The sequence below is a fragment of the Symsagittifera roscoffensis genome, chromosome 7 (genome assembly GCF_963678635.1).
Source record: "Symsagittifera roscoffensis chromosome 7, txSymRosc1.1, whole genome shotgun sequence".
NCBI classification, from domain to species: Eukaryota; Metazoa; Xenacoelomorpha; order Acoela; family Convolutidae; genus Symsagittifera; species Symsagittifera roscoffensis.
This window is the reverse complement of record NC_087068.1, coordinates 49,018,865-49,039,333: the sequence shown is the minus strand read 5'-3', so window position 1 is coordinate 49,039,333 and position 20,469 is coordinate 49,018,865. Positions and strand designations below refer to the sequence as shown.

General features: G+C 33.7%; 2 protein-coding genes across 4 annotated transcripts in view; one reads left to right on the top strand and one right to left on the bottom strand.

Annotated features, from left to right (window-relative positions):
- The window catches only part of LOC134851632 (uncharacterized), a 350,773-nt gene that overhangs the window by 318,251 nt on the left and 12,053 nt on the right, over positions 1 to 20,469 (bottom strand). The window lies entirely within an intron of this gene.
- LOC134850979 (peroxiredoxin-2-like) lies at positions 161 to 5,591 on the top strand. The gene is made up of 3 exons (XM_063866820.1): positions 161 to 960; positions 3,646 to 3,786; positions 4,727 to 5,591. The coding sequence occupies exons 1-3, from the start codon at positions 478 to 480 to the stop codon at positions 4,862 to 4,864; spliced, it is 762 nt and encodes a 253-aa protein (XP_063722890.1). The 5' UTR covers positions 161 to 477; the 3' UTR covers positions 4,865 to 5,591.

The window sequence follows — 20,469 nt, the reverse complement described above, 5'->3', positions numbered from 1 at the left end:
ATCGGATGCGTTATCCAATGAAAAAGCACTCCAATTCAATTGCATGTTTTACTGCTAGTATCTGACATTTTTGTGTTACTTAAAACAAAACGATGACATCAGATTTTACCACGTGCGTCTTGTAATCAATTTCAAAATTGAAACTTTAACCTTCAGATCTCAAATCTTCGCCATTGGAATAAATCGTTTTAACAAGGAAAAAAGCGAGAGTCCGATGCAAAGCTGAACCATTTTTGTGTTTAGTTTTTAAAATTTTTATTTGCTTGTATACGATACGAAATTGTGAACTTGGTCTCTGTTGACTTTATTAAGACGCTTAATACACAAGAGAAAGGACCAAGATACGAGTCATTTAGCTCATCAAGGAGAACCGCTGTTGTTCCCTGTTTAAGAACTACATGCATTTTTTGGTTATTTTTCTGGGCTGTGTAAATTTGCCTCACTTTAGCATGTTATAATGACGTTCTTCAGGTTAGCATGTACAGTCATTGGGAACTAACCATATCTTTGGTTATAGCAGTTGCTGCTATGACCATTTCCACTTATGCTAATAGCGAAACCTGCTCATCATATGCAGGTGGTAATGTCTACCCTAGCACCACATTTGGTAAAGGTCATGAACTGTATTACTCAAAAGTGCAAATATCGAAACCAGCTCCTGATTTCACAGCGACAGGAATTGTGAACGGACAAATCCGCGAAGTGAAGCTAAAAGACTATTCTGGAAAATACTTGATCATAGTGTTCTACCCGGCAGACTTCACATTTGTGTGTCCCACTGAAATACTGGCTTTTAATGATCGTCTGGAGGAGTTTAAAAAGATAGGAGCTGAAGTGGTGGCGATGTCGGTGGATTCTCATTTTGTGCATCTGGCCTGGATTCAGACTCCCAGGGACAAAGGAGGTCTGGGCGATGTGAAACTGCCTCTGCTGTCCGATCCAACCCACCAGATCTCGAAGGTACACTGACCGCGACTCAAAATGATAGATCCCCAGCCAAGCGTAGATCTAATGAGACTTTCTCTTTGAAGGGAAACTTTTGTTACATAAAGCCAGATGGGCTCTTTTCCAGTTCCCATCACCCTTTGATATTTTCTGAAATTCATTATATGAAAGTCTGTTTAAAATGAACCGCATTAAAACGTGTGAGCGTGAACAGGTGAACAAATATTCACATTTATGACATGCAAAATGACGTGTGAACAATTTTCGAACAGTTTTATTTTGTAGTTTAACGAGGGGGTGGGAAACTGGAAAAGAGCCGCCAGATGTATCCTACATAATACACGATATGATATTTCCCTGAATTATAGATGAGCTAGAAACAGCATAAGTTTTTTTTGGTAAATGGGTCAAAAACAATACGCGAACCGGAGTGAGCTTACTGTTCCGATAACTCTTAAAAGAGTCAAAGAAATTATGCTGTTGGCTGGTTTTTCTGGGGCCTAGGAAATTAGACGATAAGCAAATTAGACGGATACTACAAAAAGAAATTAAACGGAATTTTTTTTTACAGATCTGGCATTTTAGACGAAAAAGCTATGAAAAGGAAAGGGCCAACAAAATTTTTTCTTAGAGTCCAGTTTCACAAATACAAAAAGAACATAAAATGTCAATACCTATCAAAACAATTAGTTTAAATGAACATAAAATGTCAAATCTGAATATTACAGGAGAGTTTTGAACTGAATAAATTATGCATGATTGACTTGTAAAGTTTTTGGCCACCGAAATTGAACTGTTGTCTACAAACAATTTTATTTTTCTAACGCAATTTGTGTGCAAACAAAGTTAATTTCTCTCACTTTCGTCTATTTTTTTTCACAATTGCAGTTTTGCAAAACCGTCTAATTTCCTTTTAAGTACCTCCGTCTAATTTGCTTATCGTCTAATTTCTCAACCCCCGGTTTTTCTTTACGAGAATTAAAATAGCGCAAAACAAGTTTTTAAGAATTGTTTGTTGTTTGTTTAAGAATTGGTCGTTGTTTGTTTTTCGACAAAATGGTTTGCGACAAAAACTGGTCTGAATGTTTGCTACGGGGGTTGAGAAATTAGACGATAATCAAATTAGACGGAGGTACTTAAAAGGAAATTAGACGGTTTTGCAAAACTGCAATTGTGAAGAAAATAGAAGAAAGTGAGAGAAATTAACTTTGTTTGCACACAAATTGCGTTAGAAAAATAAAATTGTTTGTATACAACAGTTCAATTTCGGTGGCCAAAAACTTTACAAGTCAATCATGCATAATTTATTCAGTTCAAAACTCTCCTGTAATATTTAGATTTGACATTTTATGTTCATTTAAACTAATTGTTTTGATAGGTATTGACATTTTATGTTCTTTTTGTATTTGTGAAACTTGACTCTTAAGAAAAAATTTTGTTGGCCCTTTCCTTTTCATAGCTTTTTCGTCTAAAGTGCGAGATCTGTAAAAAATAAATTCCGTCTAATTTCGTTTTTGTAGTATCCGTCTAATTTGCTTATCGTCTAATTTACTAGGCCCCGTTTGATACTCAGGCTAAGCTAGGGCTCTTTTTCAGTCCCCCCTTTCAAATTCAACTTTGAAAAGCTTATTTAACCTTGTCATAATCCAATGAAATTTGGCGTGGTGAACAAATCAACAACTGTGAACAGATTTGTTCTTCATACTTTACAGCGTAACATCACGCATTTAGCCGTAATAACACGTAAAACAAACATAAAACTCGGTATTTTGAAAGGTGGGGGGGGAACTGGAAAAGAGCCTAAGTTAGCGCTGGATGAATAGATGGGAACAATAGCTGTCTGATTTTGCTATTATTATCATTCAGTTAATCTTAGGCAATGCTAGCTTCTTTTTGACGCTGTTACATTTATATTTCGAGCTCTTTCTTTTTCCATCCTCCCCCCTCCCCCACCTCACACGAGCATCAATTTTCTGGTCTAACGAGTGGTTTTACAAGGTTCATTATAGAGACCAAATATGTTTGCCATAGCCTAATTAGTCTACATGTAAATTTTCATGACAATCGGACAATGTTAACAGTAATTTTAATCATAAAAAGTAGCGGGTGGGGGGGGGGGAAGAAAAAAGAGCCATATTTCGCTAATTTGAAAAAAGGTCGAATATGAGCAAATTTTTCGGCTCTTTTCCAGTTTCCCACCCCATCGTTAAATTATTAACTGAAGCTGTTCAAAAATTGTTCACACGGCATTTAAGAATTGTTGTGAAATTTTGTTCACGCTGACACGTTTCAGCATGAAAACTGATTTCAAATAGACTTTTAATTATTGAATTTCAGAAAAAATTGCGGCTCTTTTTCCTTTCCCCCCCCCCACCTGCAAATTTTTACAAATAAGTTTGTTGACCACATTGTCCTATTGTTATGAAAATTGACATATAGACTAATTAGGCCATGACAAACATATTTGGTCTTCATAATCAACCTCGTAAAACCACTCGTTACACTAAAAAATTGAAGCTCGTCTGAGGTGGGGGGAAAAGGAAAAAGAGCCAAAATTGCTGCCTGAACTGGATTTTTTGCCGTCTCCAGAACATTTTTGATTTGTTCATTCTGTGCTACTTCCCCGTCAACAGACAACCATTATTTGCAGATTATGATTGAAATGTTTATTCTGATGTTTTTCTTGATGTTGTGGTATAGGACTACGGCGTGTATCTGGAGGAGTTGGGTCACACTCTGAGGGGTCTGTTCATCATCGACACCAGAGGCACTCTCAGACAGATAACTATGAATGACCTGCCAGTGGGCAGAAGTGTGGACGAGACACTCAGACTAGTGCAGGTTAGCAAACATGGGGCTTAAATCACTCAAATGAGTCTCACATCATCCCTTACCCCACCAATGATTAGACTGTATTAGACTAGAAAAAATAACCAAACAAATTGCATGTAGTTCTTGACCAGGGGCACAACAGCGGTTTTCAGTGTTGAGCTCAACAGCTCGTATGTTGGTCTTTTTCCCTGGCGGATAAATGGTCTTTAAACTGTATACAATTTTCGATATCGTCGTCGAATAACTTTAAAAATTAGCACACAAACTAATGGGACTCTACCTTCTGACCATCCAACAGGTCAGGTCGAAGGACTTTCCAAAACGATTCCTTTATTGGGCAATTAACCCTAAATTATAATAAAGACGTCTCGTAGTGAATTTATGCTAATTTTGAGGAGAGAGTGCGTGCCAAAATTCGTTTTGATCGAGACCTTCCATAAATAGCTCTGAAACGTAGTTTTTGGCGCATTTATATACACTTAACGAAATGGGAATGAGCTACTGGCTCGGTACGGTTTTTTAATCATTTTTGAGTACCCCAGAGAAAGTTAGCAACTGAAGTACCAGATTACAGACCCCCTATTGGTCATGATTTGAATTCCAAAAAAGCAAAAAGTTAGGAATTCGGTGGCTTTGACAACACTCAATTTTGATGACACTCAGGTCAATTCTGCTGCAGTTTATGTTTTTTTTTTGCTATAGTTACCTCTCACGCATAATTATGTCATCCTTAATTTTTCCCCTTATTTTTGTATATGTTTACTAATCAATTTGATCGGACCAACCGGCTTTTCTAGTCTTATCGAAATTTTTTTGTGTAATTATGTTGTTATTAGTGTTTTAGATGCTCCATGTATTAATGCGCTATCAAATCGGAGTATTATATTTTTTGTTTTCTGAAGATTTTGAATGCATTTCCAACTGTAACTGTATATTGATTGTGTTTTAGGCATTCCAGTATACAGACACCCACGCAGATGTCTGTCCCTCTGGGTGGAAGCCAGGCCAAGCCACTATCATTCCAGACCCCAAGGACAAATTGAAATACTTCAGCGAGGTCAACCCTCAGTCGAGCGCTGCAGAATAAACAGTACAGTAAAGTACAGCACATCACAGTAAAATAATGTCAAAGAATGAGAGGGTATTTCGACAAAAACTGAAACTTATTAAGAATGGAAAAACTGAAAACTGACTGTCAGAATTGTATGTTTCTTGTAGACAAATTCTTATTAATTGATACGGTTCAAGTTTGCCAACTTTGAGTTTTTGAGGGGCTACAAGTCATTGTTTCCGATTTGTTGTTGATTATATTAAAATATTTAATGTTTTTTCTTGAGTACTCGTATCATGACGACTGTTTTGTGGTATTTGTGCCTTAGATTTTGAAAAACCATTTAAGTTAAATTGTATTTAATGTATTTAAGTTGAAACTTGTACAAATATCTTGATGTCCCTGCATTGCAAGTAATATAATATGTTAACATCGATATATGTATTTATCGAAGATGAAACAAAATTTAAGTTTGTGAGTTTAACTTAATTTACTACAATTTAAAGGCAGTTATAACACTTGCGATCAGTCAAAGTTTGGAACTGACTTTTGGTAACAGACTTTTTGAGCTAGATTCTTTGTTAGGCGATAAGGTTATTGCAACCGAGTACTAGACTTTAAAACTATAATCACAGGGTGAATGGAATCTAAAAATTTGCACTTTTATGAGTTAAAAGACCAAATTTGATCATGTCTGCAGTTTGAAAGCCCATTGTGTTTGAATTATTTTTTAAATAAATGTATTTGTATATACTGTCAACTAATTCATTATAAGTTTAAGTTTTTTTATTTTCGTTTTTTTATTTGGCTTGAAAGGCTTTTTTTCCCATGCGCTCTTAAATTCCTCCTCCATAAGTTTCAAGTTATTCTCATTAATGTTCGCGTTATTCACTCGAAGTTCCTGTAATTAGTCATTCAATCAACATTTAAGTTATTCAACAGGTTATTCTCATTAATGATCCTTTTCCAAGATCCCACCTCTCAAATTGAGGTTGGTCTACCCAACTAAATTCCGTATTCACTCAAAATTTCCGGTAATCAGTCAACCAATCAACATTTTCAGTTGTTCAACCAGTAATTCTCATTAATGATCCTTCTCCAAGATCCCACCTCTCAAATTGAGGTTGGTCTACCCAACTAAATTCGTTATGCACCAAAAGTTTCCGGTAATCAGTCAATCAAGGAACATCTTCATTTATTCAACAAGTTATCTATACTATATTTAAATGCGAGTGACAGCTATCTCCCATGTTTAAGCATAATAATTTTGCATGTTTAACGAAAGAGTTTTTTCATGTTAAAGCTATAGCATATATTGCAATGCTTTAGAAAATTTTTCAATTAGTTTCTTGCAAGGTCATTAATTTGTCAGTATTTCTTTTCGAGGCCAAAGTAAGTTTGTCTGTCTGTCTGTATACCTGCTTTTTTAATTAATTTGATTGTCTGTCTACGCGTCGCCTAATTTTTTGACTTTCATCTATTATCTATCTATCTATTATATATTTAAATGCGGGCTTCACTATCTCGCCATGTTTAAGCTTTTTCAACGTGTTATTTTTGCATGTTTTGCAACACCCAGGGTACTCGGAGGGGTTGCGAATCTTGCCTTCAATTCTCACTTCTCAAATCCTTGTAGTTTTCGAGATATTACGTTTCTTATGATTTTTTCAAAAAAATTTTCAAAAACTTAGATTTTAAAAAATTCCAAAAAGTTGAAAATCTCAATCCTAGTGTTGGACCTTGTGATGGTACTCTCAGGGGTTGCGAGTCTTGCCTTTGAATATGGCTGCTCAAATCGTTGTAGTTTCAAAATATGACGTTTTTTTTTGGATTTTTTTCAAAATTTTTTCAAACAATTTAGATATAAAAAGTTTCACAAAACTTGAAATTACTATCTCTGTAGTGAGGCTCTGTCAGAGTACTCTCAAGAACTAAGAATTTTGCCTCCCAATAAGACTTCGTTATTTGCCTCCAAATATGACTGCTCAAATCCTGGTAGTTTTCGAGATATGACGTTTTTGATGATTTTCTCCAAAATTTTCTAAAAAACTTAAATGTTAAAAAATTCCAAAACTTTGAAGATTTCAATCCTGTTATTGGAATTTGTGAGGGTACTATCAGGGGTTGCGAATCTTGCCTTTGAATATGGCTGCTCAAATCTTTGTAGTTTTCAAAATAAGACGTTTTTTTTGGATTTTTTTCAAATTTTTTTCAAAAAATTTAGATATAAAAAGTTTCACAAAACTTGAAATTACCATCTCTGTAGTGAGGCTCTGCCAGGGTACTCTCAGGAGTTAACAATTTTGTCGCCCAATATGACTACTCAAATCCTGATAATTTTCGAGATAAGACGTTTTTTTAATGATTTTCTCCAAATTTTTCTGAAAAACTTAAATGTTAAAAAATTCCAAAAATTTGCAGATTTCAATCCTGTAATTGGAATCTGTGAGGGTAATCTCAGGGAGTTGCGAATCTTGCCTCTGAATATGGCTGCTCAAATTTTTGTAGTTTTCGAGATATGACGTTTTTTTCAGGATTTTTTCAAAATTTTTCCGAAAACCAATGTATAAAAAATTTCGCAAAACTTGAATTTATCATCTCTGTAGTGAGGCTCTGTCAGAGTACTCTCAGGAACTAAGAATTTTGCCTCCCAATAGGACTGCGTTATTTGCCTCCAAATATGACTGCTCAAATCCTGGTAGATTTCGAGATATGACGTTTTTGATGATTTTCTCCAAAATTTTCTAAAAAAAATAAATGTTAAAAAATTCCAAAACTTTGAAGATTTCAATCCTGTTATTGGAATCTGTGAGGGTACTCTCAGGGGTTGCGAGTTTTGCCTTTGAATATGGCTGCTCAAATTTTGTAGTTTTCGAGATATGACGTTTTTTTCAGGATTTTTTAAAAATTTTTCCGAAAACCAACGTATAAAAAATTTCGCAAAACTTGAATTTATCATCTCTGTAGTGAGGCTCTGTCAGAGTACTCTCAGGAACTAAGAATTTTGCCTCCCAATGGGACTGCCTTATTTGCCTCCAAATATGACTGCTCAAATCCTGGTAGATTTCGAGATATGACGTTTTTGATGATTTTCTCCAAAATTTTCTAAAAAAAATAAATGTTAAAAAATTCCAAAACTTTGATGATTTCAATCCTGTTATTGGAATCTGTGAGGGTACTCTCAGGGGTTGCGAGTTTTGCCTTTGAATATGGCTGCGCAAATCTTTGTAGTTTTCAAAATATGACGTTTTTTTTGGATTTTTTTAAAAAAGTTTTTCAAAAAATTTAGATATAAAAAGTTTCACAAAACTTGAAATTACCATCTCTGTAGTGAGGCTCTGCCAGGGTACTCTCAGGAGTTAAGAAATTCGTCGCCCAATATGACTGCTCAAATCCAGATAATTTTCGAGATAAGACGTTTTTGATGATTTTCTCCAAAATTTTCTAAAAAAACTTAAATGTTAAAAAATTCCAAAACTTTGAAGATTTCAATCCTGTAATTGGAATCTGTGAGGGTAATCTCAGGGAGTTGCGAATCTTGCCTCTGAATATGGCTGCTCAAATTTTTGTAGTTTTCGAGATATGACGTTTTTTTCAGGATTTTTTCAAAATTTTTCCGAAAACCAATGTATAAAAAATTTCGCAAAACTTGAATTTATCATCTCTGTAGTGAGGCTCTGTCAGAGTACTCTCAGGAACTAAGAATTTTGCCTCCCAATAGGACTGCGTTATTTGCCTCCAAATATGACTGCTCAAATCCTGGTAGTTTTCGAGATATGACGTTTTTGATGATTTTCTCCAAAATTTTCTAAAAAACTTAAATGTTAAAAAATTCCAAAACTTTGAAGATTTCAATCCTGTAATTGGAATCTGTGAGGGTAATCTCAGGGAGTTGCGAATCTTGCCTCTGAATATGGCTGCTCAAATTTTTGTAGTTTTCGAGATATGACGTTTTTTTCAGGATTTTTTCAAAGTTTTTCCGAAAACCAATGTATAAAAAATTTCGCAAAACTTGAATTTATCATCTCTGTAGTGAGGCTCTGTCAGAGTACTCTCAGGAACTAAGAATTTTGCCTCCCAATAGGACTGCGTTATTTGCCTCCAAATATGACTGCTCAAATCCTGGTAGATTTCGAGATATGACGTTTTTGATGATTTTCTCCAAAATTTTCTAAAAAAAATAAATGTTAAAAAATTCCAAAACTTTGAAGATTTCAATCCTGTTATTGGAATCTGTGAGGGTACTCTCAGGGGTTGCGAGTTTTGCCTTTGAATATGTCTGCTCAAATTTTGTAGTTTTCGAGATATGACGTTTTTTTCAGGATTTTTTCAAAATTTTTCCGAAAACTAACGTATAAAAAATTTCGCAAAACTTGAATTTATCATCTCTGTAGTGAGGCTCTGTCAGAGTACTCTCAGGAACTAAGAATTTTGCCTCCCAATAGGACTGCCTTATTTGCCTCCAAATATGACTGCTCAAATCCTGGTAGATTTCGAGATATGACGTTTTTGATGATTTTCTCCAAAATTTTCTAAAAAAAATAAATATTAAAAAATTCCAAAACTTTGAAGATTTCAATCCTGTTATTGGAATCTGTGAGGAAACTCTCAGGGGTTGCGAGTTTTGCCTTTGAATATGGCTGCTCAAATCTTTGTAGTTTTCAAAATATGACGTTTTTTTTGGATTTTTTTTAAAAAAATTTTCAAAAAATTTAGATATAAAAAGTTTCACAAAACTTGAAATTACCATCTCTGTAGTGAGGCTCTGCCAGGGTACTCTCAGGAGTTAAGAAATTTGTCGCCCAATATGACTGCTCAAATCCAGATAATTTTCGAGATAAGACGTTTTTGATGATTTTCTCCAAAATTTTCTAAAAAAACTTAAATGTTAAAAAATTCCAAACCTTTGAAGATTTCAATCCTGTTATTGGAATCTGTGAGGGTAATCTCAGGGAGTTGCCAATCTTGCCTCTGAATATGGCTGCTCAAATTTTTGTAGTTTTTGAGATATGACGTTTTTTTTTAGGATTTTTCAAAATTTTTCCGAAAACTAACGTATAAAAAATTTCGCAAAACTTGAAATTATCATCTCTGTAGTGAGGCTCTGTCAGAGTACTCTCAGGAACTAAGAATTTTAACTCCCAATAGGACTGCGTTATTTGCCTCCAAATATGACTGCTCAAATCCTGGTAGTTTTCGAGATATGACGTTTTTGATGATTTTCTCCAAAATTTTCTAAAAAACTCAAATGTTAAAAAATTCCAAAACTTTGAAAATTTCAATCCTTTTATTGGAATCTGTGAGGGTACTCTAAGGGGTTGCGAATCTTGCTTTTGAATATGGCTGCTCAAATCGTTGTAGTTTTCAAAATATGACGTTTTTTTTTTGGATTTTTTTCAAAAATTTTTCAAAAAATTTAGATATTAAAAGTTTCACAAAACTTGAAATTACCATCTCTGTAGTGAGGCTCTGTCAGAGTACTCTCAGGAACTAAGAATTTTGCCTCCCAATATGACTTCGTTATTTGCCTCCAAATATGACTGCTCAAATCCTGGTAGTTTTCGAGATATGACGTTTTTGATGATTTTCTCCAAAATTTTCTAAAAAAATTAAATGTTAAAAAATTCCAAAACTTTGAAGATTTCAATCCTCTTATTGGAACTTGTGAGGGTACTATCAGGGGTTGCGAATCTTGCCTTTGAATATGGCTGCTCAAATCTTTGTAGTTTTCAAAATATGACGTTTTTTTTGGATTTTTTCAAAATTTTTTCAAAAAATTTAGATATAAAAATTTTTACAAAACTTGAAATTACCATCTCTCTGTAGTGAGGCTCTGCCAGGGTACTCTCAGGAGTTGAAAATTTCGTCGCCCATTATGACTGCTCAAATCCCTATAATTTTCGAGATAAGACGTTTTTGATGATTTTCTCCAAAATTTTCTAAAAAACTTAAATGTTAAAAAATTCCAAAATTTTGAAGATTTCAATCCTGTTAATGGAATCTGTGAGGGTAATCTCAGGGAGTTGCGATTCTTGTCTCTGAATGTGGCTGCTCAAATTTTTGTAGTTTTCGAGATATGACGTTTTTTTTAGGATTTTTTTAAAGTTTTTCTTAAACAAACGTATAAAAAATTTCGCAAAACTTGAAATTATCATCTCTGTAGTGAGGCTCTGTCAGAGTACTCTCAGGAACTAAGAATTTTGTCTCCCAATAGGACTGCGTTTTTTTCCTCCAAATATGAATGCTCAAATCCTGGTAGTTTTCGAGATAAGACGTTTTTGATGATTTTCTCCAAAATTTTCTAAAAAAAATAAATGTTAAAAAATTCCAAAACTTTGAAGATTTCAATCCTGTTATTGGAATCTGCGAGGGTACTCTCAGGGGTTGCGAGTTTTGCCTTTGAATATGGCTGCTCAAATCTTTGTAGTTTTCAAAATATGACGTTTTTTTTTGGATTTTTTTAAAAAAGTTTTTAAAAAAATTTAGATATAAAAAGTTTCACAAAACTTGAAATTACCATCTCTGTAGTGAGGCTCTGCCAGGGTACTCTCAGGAGTTAAGAAATTCGTCGCCCAATATGACTGCTCAAATCCAGATAATTTTCGAGATAAGACGTTTTTGATGATTTTCTCCAAAATTTTCTAAAAAAACTTAAATGTTAAAAAATTCCAAACCTTTGAAGATTTCAATCCTGTTATTGGAATCTGTGAGGGTAATCTCAGGGAGTTGCCAATCTTGCCTCTGAATATGGCTGCTCAAGTTTGTAGTTTTTGAGATATGACGTTTTTTTTTAGGATTTTTCAAAATTTTTCCGAAAACTAACGTATAAAAAATTTCGCAAAACTTGAAATTATCATCTCTGTAGTGAGGCTCTGTCAGAGTACTCTCATGAACTAAGAATTTTAACTCCCAATAGGACTGCGTTATTTGCCTCCAAATATGACTGCTCAAATCCTGGTAGTTTTCGAGATATGACGTTTTTGATGATTTTCTCCAAAGTTTTCTAAAAAACTCAAATGTTAAAAAATTCCAAAACTTTGAAAATTTCAATCCTTTTATTGGAATCTGTGAGGGTACTCTAAGGGGTTGCGAATCTTGCTTTTGAATATGGCTGCTCAAATCGTTGTAGTTTTCAAAAAATGACGTTTTTTTTTTGGATTTTTTTCAAAAATTTTTCAAAAAATTTAGATATTAAAAGTTTCACAAAACTTGAAATTACCATCTCTGTAGTGAGGCTCTGTCAGAGTACTCTCAGGAACTAAGAATTTTGCCTCCCAATATGACTTCGTTATTTGCCTCCAAATATGACTGCTCAAATCCATGTAGTTTTCGAGATATGACGTTTTTGATGATTTTCTCCAAAATTTTCTAAAAAATTTAAATGTTAAAAAATTCCAAAACTTTGAAGATTTCAATCCTCTTATTGGAACTTGTGAGGGTACTATCAGGGGTTGCGAATCTTGCCTTTGAATATGGCTGCTCAAATCTTTGTAGTTTTCAAAATATGACGTTTTTTTTGGATTTTTTCAAAATTTTTTCAAAAAATTTAGATATAAAAAATTTTACAAAACTTGAAATTACCATCTCTCTGTAGTGAGGCTCTGCCAGGGTACTCTCAGGAGTTGAAAATTTCGTCGCCCATTATGACTGCTCAAATCCCTATAATTTTCGAGATAAGACGTTTTTGATGATTTTCTCCAAAATTTTCTAAAAAACTTAAATGTTAAAAAATTCCAAAATTTTGAAGATTTCAATCCTGTTATTGGAATCTGTGAGGGTAATCTCAGGGAGTTGCGATTCTTGTCTCTGAATGTGGCTGCTCAAATTTTTGTAGTTTTCGAGATATGACGTTTTTTTTAGGATTTTTTTAAAGTTTTTCTTAAGCAAACGTATAAAAAATTTCGCAAAACTTGAAATTATCATCTCTGTAGTGAGGCTCTGTCAGAGTACTCTCAGGAACTAAGAATTTTGTCTCCCAATAGGACTGCGTTTTTTTCCTCCAAATATGACTGCTCAAATCCTGGTAGTTTTCGAGATAAGACGTTTTTGATGATTTTCTCCAAAATTTTCTAAAAAACTTAAATGTTAAAAAATTCCAAAACTTTGAAGATTTCAATCCTGTTATTGGAATCTGTGAGGGTAATCTCAGGGAGTTGCGAATCTTGCCTCCGAATATGGCTGCTCAAATTTTTCTAGTTTTTGAGATATGACGTTTTTTTTAGGATTTTTTCAAAATTTTTCCGAAAACTTACGTATAAAAAATTTCGCAAAATTTTAAATTATCATCTCTGTAGTGAGCGTCTGTCATGGTACTCTCAGGAACTAAGAATTTTGCCTCCCAATAGGACTGCGATATTTGCCTCCAAATATGACTGCTCAAATCCTGGTAGTTTTCGAGATATGACGTTTTTGATGATTTTCTCCAAAATTTTCTAAAAAACTTAAATGTTAAAAAATTTCAAAACTTTGAAGATTTCAATCCTGTTATTGGCATCGGTGAGGGTAATCTCAGGGAGTTGCGAATCTTGCCTCTGATTATGGCTGCTCAAATTTTTGTAGTTTTCGAGATATGACGTTTCTTTTTAGGATTTTTTCAAATTTTTTCCGAAAACTAACGTATAAAAAATTTCGCAAAACTTGAAATTATCATCTCTGTAGTGAGGCTCTGTCAGAGTACTCTCAGGAACTAAGAATTTTGCCTCCCAATAGGACTGCGTTATTTGCCTCCAAATATGACTGCTCAAATCCTGGTAGTTTTCGAGATATGACGTTTTTGATGATTTTCTCCAAAATTTTCTAAAAAACTTATATGTTAAAAAATTCCAAAACTTTGAAGATTTCAATCCTGTTATTGGAATATGTGAGGGTAATCTCAGGGAGTTGCGAATCTTGCCTCTGAATTTGGCTGCTCAAATTTTTGTAGTTTTTGAGATATGACGTTTTTTTTAGGATTTTTTCAAAATTTTTCCGAAAACTTAAGTATAAAAAAATTCGCAAAACTTGAAATTATCATCTCTGTAGTGAGGCTCTGTCAGGGTACTCTCAGGAACTAAGAATTTTGCCTCCCAATAGGACTGCGATATTTGCCTCCAAATAGGACTGCTCAAATCCTTGTAGTTACGACGTTTTTTAGGATAATCTCCAAAATTTTCAGAAAAGCTTAGGGGGTTGCGAATCTTGCCTCTGAATGTGGCTGCTCAAATTTTTGTAGTTTTCCGGATATGACGTTTGTTGTGATTTTTTCAAAAAAATTTTCATGAAAAATTATTTTTTTTTGAATGTTTCAAACTCCTAACTTGTAGTTGGGGGGTGTCAGAGTAATCTCAGGGGTTGCAAATTCGGCCTCCAATTAAGAAAGCACAAATCATTTTTGATTAAGAGATACGATGATTTTTGTGATTTTTTGGAAATTTTCAAAAAGCTCAAATTACAAAATAATTCTTTAAAATGAAATTCCCAACCCTGTAGTTGTGTACTTTCAAAAATTGCGAATATTGCCATCAAAAAGTTTGCTCAAATTTTGGTAGTTTTCGAGATGTGAATTTTATCTGGTTTTCAAAAAATACCTCTTTTACAAAGTTTAAGGTGAAGTTTTTCAAAAATTAAATTTCCAACGTTGTAATTGGGTACTCTAAGAGTACTCTCAGGAGTTGCAAATCTTGCGTCCAAATGCGACTGCTTAATTGCTTTCAGTTTCCCAGATGTGACGTTTCTTAGTTCAATTTAAATCTTTCGAAGAACTTCTATGAAACTTCAAAAAATTTTACAGTTCTTCAAAATTTGTATAAAAACTTGAATACAAAAGTTTTGCTAAATTTTTAATTACGAACCCTGTAATTGGGTGCTGTCAGAGTACACTCAAAGAATAGTTTTTTTGAGTTGTTGAAAATTCGAAGATCCGGAGGTGCGGTACAGGCTAGTCCTCATTAATGATGCTTTGCAAAGATTCGCCCTCTCAAATTGAGGTTGGTCTATCCAACTAAATTCGTTATACACTCGAAATTTCCTGTACTCAGCCAATTAATCAACATGTTTTGTTATTTACACTAGCAAACTTTGTGTTATAGAGGAACTCTCTTTTTTCCAACCTAAGTCGCAAATATTAATTTGACAAAATGTGTTTATCGCATATCAATGATATTGCACTTTATTTGAGCTCTTATACAATTGAATTTATTTTTCGGATGCGTGTTGTTAGTCCGTCCGACGTCCCCTGATGTTATTGAAAACGGAGATTGCAAACTTTAATTGAAAGTTAATTCGCCTGGTTTTGGTGGCTGAATATAATTTTGTGTTCTCAATCAGTATTGACAAGATTAGAACTTTACTTTACATCACGCTATTTATGAATATCAACATCACGCCACTAATCAAAGTTCAATGTTTTTACTTACGAAGGTGAATGTTAAAGTTCATATATAATACAGTATTCATTTTGAAAGTGTTCATTTTGATCAATAACCAAGGATTTTAACAAAGACTGTTATAGTACAATTAGCACTTTAACTTCAAGGTATCATAGATCTGAAGCGTAGAGGTAGGGAAGGAGACCCGCAGCAAAATAAGAGGGTTCGAACATGGGCAGGGTCGGATGTTTATAATAAACTTTTTCGTATACTAGCTAAAATGCGTCTGCTCTGTAAATCGAGGCATGTTAGTTGGTATTTTCGTTTTTTCAAAATGACTGGTACTGCTAATGCGTCATAATTGACTTGCGTTACTTAGCAATTATGTAGCGGTATCGGTCATGTCTTTGCTTGTGTATGCAACGTGCAACTTCGCCTCTGTGTTACAGGTTATTTTCATAAAGGAACGATCCTTTTCAAGATCCCATCTCGCAATTTGAGGTTGGTTTATCCCATAATTTTTGTTTTTCACTCAATATTTCCAGTAATCCGTCAACCAATCAACATTTTCATTTTTTCAACAGGTTATTCTCAATAATGATCCTTTTCAAGATCTCAACTCTTGAATTGAGTTTGTTCCACCCAGCAAAATTCGTTATTCACTCAAATTTTCCGGTAATCGGTCAATCAATCAACATTTTCAGTTATTCAACAGTTTATTCTCACTAAATATCCTTTTCAAGATCTCACCTCTCAAAATGAGGTTAGTTTATCCAAAAAAATTCGTTATTCACTCAAAATATTCTGTAGTCAGCCAATCAATCAACGTTTTCATTTCTTCAACTGTTTTTTTTCAATAATGATCCTTTTTGAGAATACACTCAATATTCACAGTAAATAGTCAACCAATCACATTTTTCGTTATTCGCCAGGTTTTTCTCAAAAATCATCTTTTTCGAGATCCCAACTCTCAAATTGAGGTTGTTGCAACCAGCAAAATTTTTTATTCACACAAAATTTCCGGTAATCGCTCAACCAATCAACATTTTAAGCTATTCAACAGGTTATTCTCACTAAATATCCTTTTCAAGATCTCACCCCTCAAAATGAGGTTAGTTTATCCAAAAAAATTCGTTATTCACTCAAAATATTCTGTAGTCAGCCAATCAATCAACGTTTTCATTTCTTCAACTGTTTTTTTTTCAATAATGATCCTTTTTGAGAATACACTGCGTTTTTTTCCTCCAAATATGACTGCTCAAATCCTGGTAGTTTTCGAGATAAGACGTTTTTGATGATTTTCTCCAAAATTTTCTAAAAAACTTAAATGTTAAAAAATTCCAAAAATTTGAAGATTTCAATCCTGTTATTGGAATCTGTGAGGGTAATCTCAGGGAGTTGCGAATCTTGCCTCCGAATATGGCTGCTCAAATTTTTCTAGTTTTTGAGATATGACGTTTTTTTTAGGATTTTTTCAAAATTTTTCCGAAAACTTACGTATAAAAAATTTCGCAAAATTTTAAATTATCATCTCTGTAGTGAGCCTCTGTCATGGTACTCTCAGGAACTAAGAATTTTGCCTCCCAATAGGACTGCGATATTTGCCTCCAAATATGACTGCTCAAATCCTGGTAGTTTTCGAGATATGACGTTTTTGATGATTTTCTCCAAAATTTTCTAAAAAACTTAAATGTTAAAAAATTCCAAAACTTTGAAGATTTCAATCCTGTTATTGGCATCGGTGAGGGTAATCTCAGGGAGTTGCGAATCTTGCCTCTGATTATGGCTGCTCAAATTTTTGTAGTTTTCGAGATATGACGTTTCTTTTTAGGATTTTTTCAAATTTTTTCCGAAAACTAACGTATAAAAAATTTCGCAAAACTTGAAATTATCATCTCTGTAGTGAGGCTCTGTCAGAGTACTCTCAGGAACTAAGAATTTTGCCTCCCAATAGGACTGCGTTATTTGCCTCCAAATATGACTGCTCAAATCCTGGTAGTTTTCGAGATATGACGTTTTTGATGATTTTCTCCAAAATTTTCTAAAAAACTTATATGTTAAAAAATTCCAAAACTTTGAAGATTTCAATCCTGTTATTGGAATATGTGAGGGTAATCTCAGGGAGTTGCGAATCTTGCCTCTGAATTTGGCTGCTCAAATTTTTGTAGTTTTTGAGATATGACGTTTTTTTTAGGATTTTTTCAAAATTTTTCCGAAAACTTAAGTATAAAAAATTTCGCAAAACTTGAAATTATCATCTCTGTAGTGAGGCTCTGTCAGGGTACTCTCAGGAACTAAGAATTTTGCCTCCCAATAGGACTGCGATATTTGCCTCCAAATAGGACTGCTCAAATCCTTGTAGTTACGACGTTTTTTAGGATAATCTCCAAAATTTTCAGAAAAGCTTAGGGGGTTGCGAATCTTGCCTCTGAATGTGGCTGCTCAAATTTTTGTAGTTTTCTGGATATGACGTTTGTTGTGATTTTTTCAAAAAAATTTTCATGAAAAATTATTTTTTTTTGAATGTTTCAAACTCCTAACTTGTAGTTGGGGGGTGTCAGAGTAATCTCAGGGGTTGCAAATTCGGCCTCCAATTAAGAAAGCACAAATCATTTTTGATTAAGAGATACGATGATTTTTGTGATTTTTTGGAAATTTTCAAAAAGCTCAAATTACAAAATAATTCTTTAAAATGAAATTCCCAACCCTGTAGTTGTGTACTTTCAAAAATTGCGAATATTGCCATCAAAAAGTTTGCTCAAATTTTGGTAGTTTTCGAGATGTGAATTTTATCTGGTTTTCAAAAAATACCTCTTTTACAAAGTTTAAGGTGAAGTTTTTCAAAAATTAAATTTCCAACGTTGTAATTGGGTACTCTAAGAGTACTCTCAGGAGTTGCAAATCTTGCGTCCAAATGCGACTGCTTAATTGCTTTCAGTTTCCCAGATGTGACGTTTCTTAGTTCAATTTAAATCTTTCGAAGAACTTCTATGAAACTTCAAAAAATTTTACAGTTCTTCAAAATTTGTATAAAAACTTGAATACAAAAATTTTGCTAAATTTTTAATTACGAACCCTGTAATTGGGTGCTGTCAGAGTACACTCAAAGAATAGTTTTTTTGAGTTGTTGAAAATTCGAAGATCCGGAGGTGCGGTACAGGCTAGTCCTCATTAATGATGCTTTGCAAAGATTCGCCCTCTCAAATTGAGGTTGGTCTATCCAACTAAATTCGTTATACACTCGAAATTTCCTGTACTCAGCCAATTAATCAACATGTTTTGTTATTTACACTAGCAAACTTTGTGTTATAGAGGAACTCTCTTTTTTCCAACCTAAGTCGCAAATATTAATTTGACAAAATGTGTTTATCGCATATCAATGATATTGCACTTTATTTGAGCTCTTATACAATTGAATTTATTTTTCGGATGCGTGTTGTTAGTCCGTCCGACGTCCCCTGATGTTATTGAAAACGGAGATTGCAAACTTTAATTGAAAGTTAATTCGCCTGGTTTTGGTGGCTGAATATAATTTTGTGTTCTCAATCAGTATTGACAAGATTAGAACTTTACTTTACATCACGCTATTTATGAATATCAACATCACGCCACTAATCAAAGTTCAATGTTTTTACTTACGAAGGTGAATGTTAAAGTTCATATATAATACAGTATTCATTTTGAAAGTGTTCATTTTGATCAATAACCAAGGATTTTAACAAAGACTGTTATAGTACAATTAGCACTTTAACTTCAAGGTATCATAGATCTGAAGCGTAGAGGTAGGGAAGGAGACCCGCAGCAAAATAAGAGGGTTCGAACATGGGCAGGGTCGGATGTTTATAATAAACTTTTTCGTATACTAGCTAAAATGCGTCTGCTCTGTAAATCGAGGCATGTTAGTTGGTATTTTCGTTTTTTCAAAATGACTGGTACTGCTAATGCGTCATAATTGGCTTGCGTTACTTAGCAATTATGTAGCGGTATCGGTCATGTCTTTGCTTGTGTATGCAACGTGCAACTTCGCCTCTGTGTTACAGGTTATTTTCATAAAGGAACGATCCTTTTCAAGATCCCATCTCGCAATTTGAGGTTGGTTTATCCCATAATTTTTGTTTTTCACTCAATATTTCCAGTAATCCGTCAACCAATCAACATTTTCATTTTTTCAACAGGTTATTCTCAATAATGATCCTTTTCAAGATCTCAACTCTTGAATTGAGTTTGTTCCACCCAGCAAAATTCGTTATTCACTCAAATTTTCCGGTAATCGGTCAATCAATCAACATTTTCAGTTATTCAACAGTTTATTCTCACTAAATATCCTTTTCAAGATCTCACCTCTCAAAATGAGGTTAGTTTATCCAAAAAAATTCGTTATTCACTCAAAATATTCTGTAGTCAGCCAATCAATCAACGTTTTCATTTCTTCAACTGTTTTTTTTTCAATAATGATCCTTTTTGAGAATACACTCAATATTCACAGTAAATAGTCAACCAATCACATTTTTCGTTATTCGCCAGGTTTTTCTCAAAAATCATCTTTTTCAAGATCCCAACTCTCAAATTGAGGTTGTTGCAACCAGCAAAATTTTTTATTCACACAAAATTTCCGGTAATCGCTCAACCAATCATTATTTTAAGCTATTCAACAGGTTATTCTCACTAAATATCCTTTTCAAGATCTCACCCCTCAAAATGAGGTTAGTTTATCCAAAAAAATTCGTTATTCACTCAAAATATTCTGTAGTCAGCCAATCAATCAACGTTTTCATTTCTTCAACTGTTTTTTTTTCAATAATGATCCTTTTTGAGAATACACTCAATATTCACAGTAAATAGTCAACCAATCACATTTTTCGTTATTCGCCAGGTTTTTCTCAAAAATCATCTTTTTCAAGATCACATCTCTCAAATTGAGGTTGGTTTATCCAAAAAAATTGTTATTCACTCAAAGTTTCCTGTAATCAGTCAATCAATCAAGGTTTTTATTTCTTTAACAGGTTATTTTCATTAAAGATCCTTTTCAAGATCCCATATCTCAAATAGAGGTTGGTTTATCCCAAAAAAATTTTTATTCACTCAATATTTCCAGTGAGCCGTCAACGAATCAACATTTTCATTTTTTCAACAGGTTATTTTCAATAATGATCCTTTTCAAGATCTCAACTCTCAAATTGAGTTTGTTCCACTCAGCAAAAATCGTTATTTACTCAAATTTTCCGGTAATCGGTCAATCAATCGTTATTTTCAATTATTCAACAGTTTATTCTCAGTAATAGTCCTTTTCAAGAT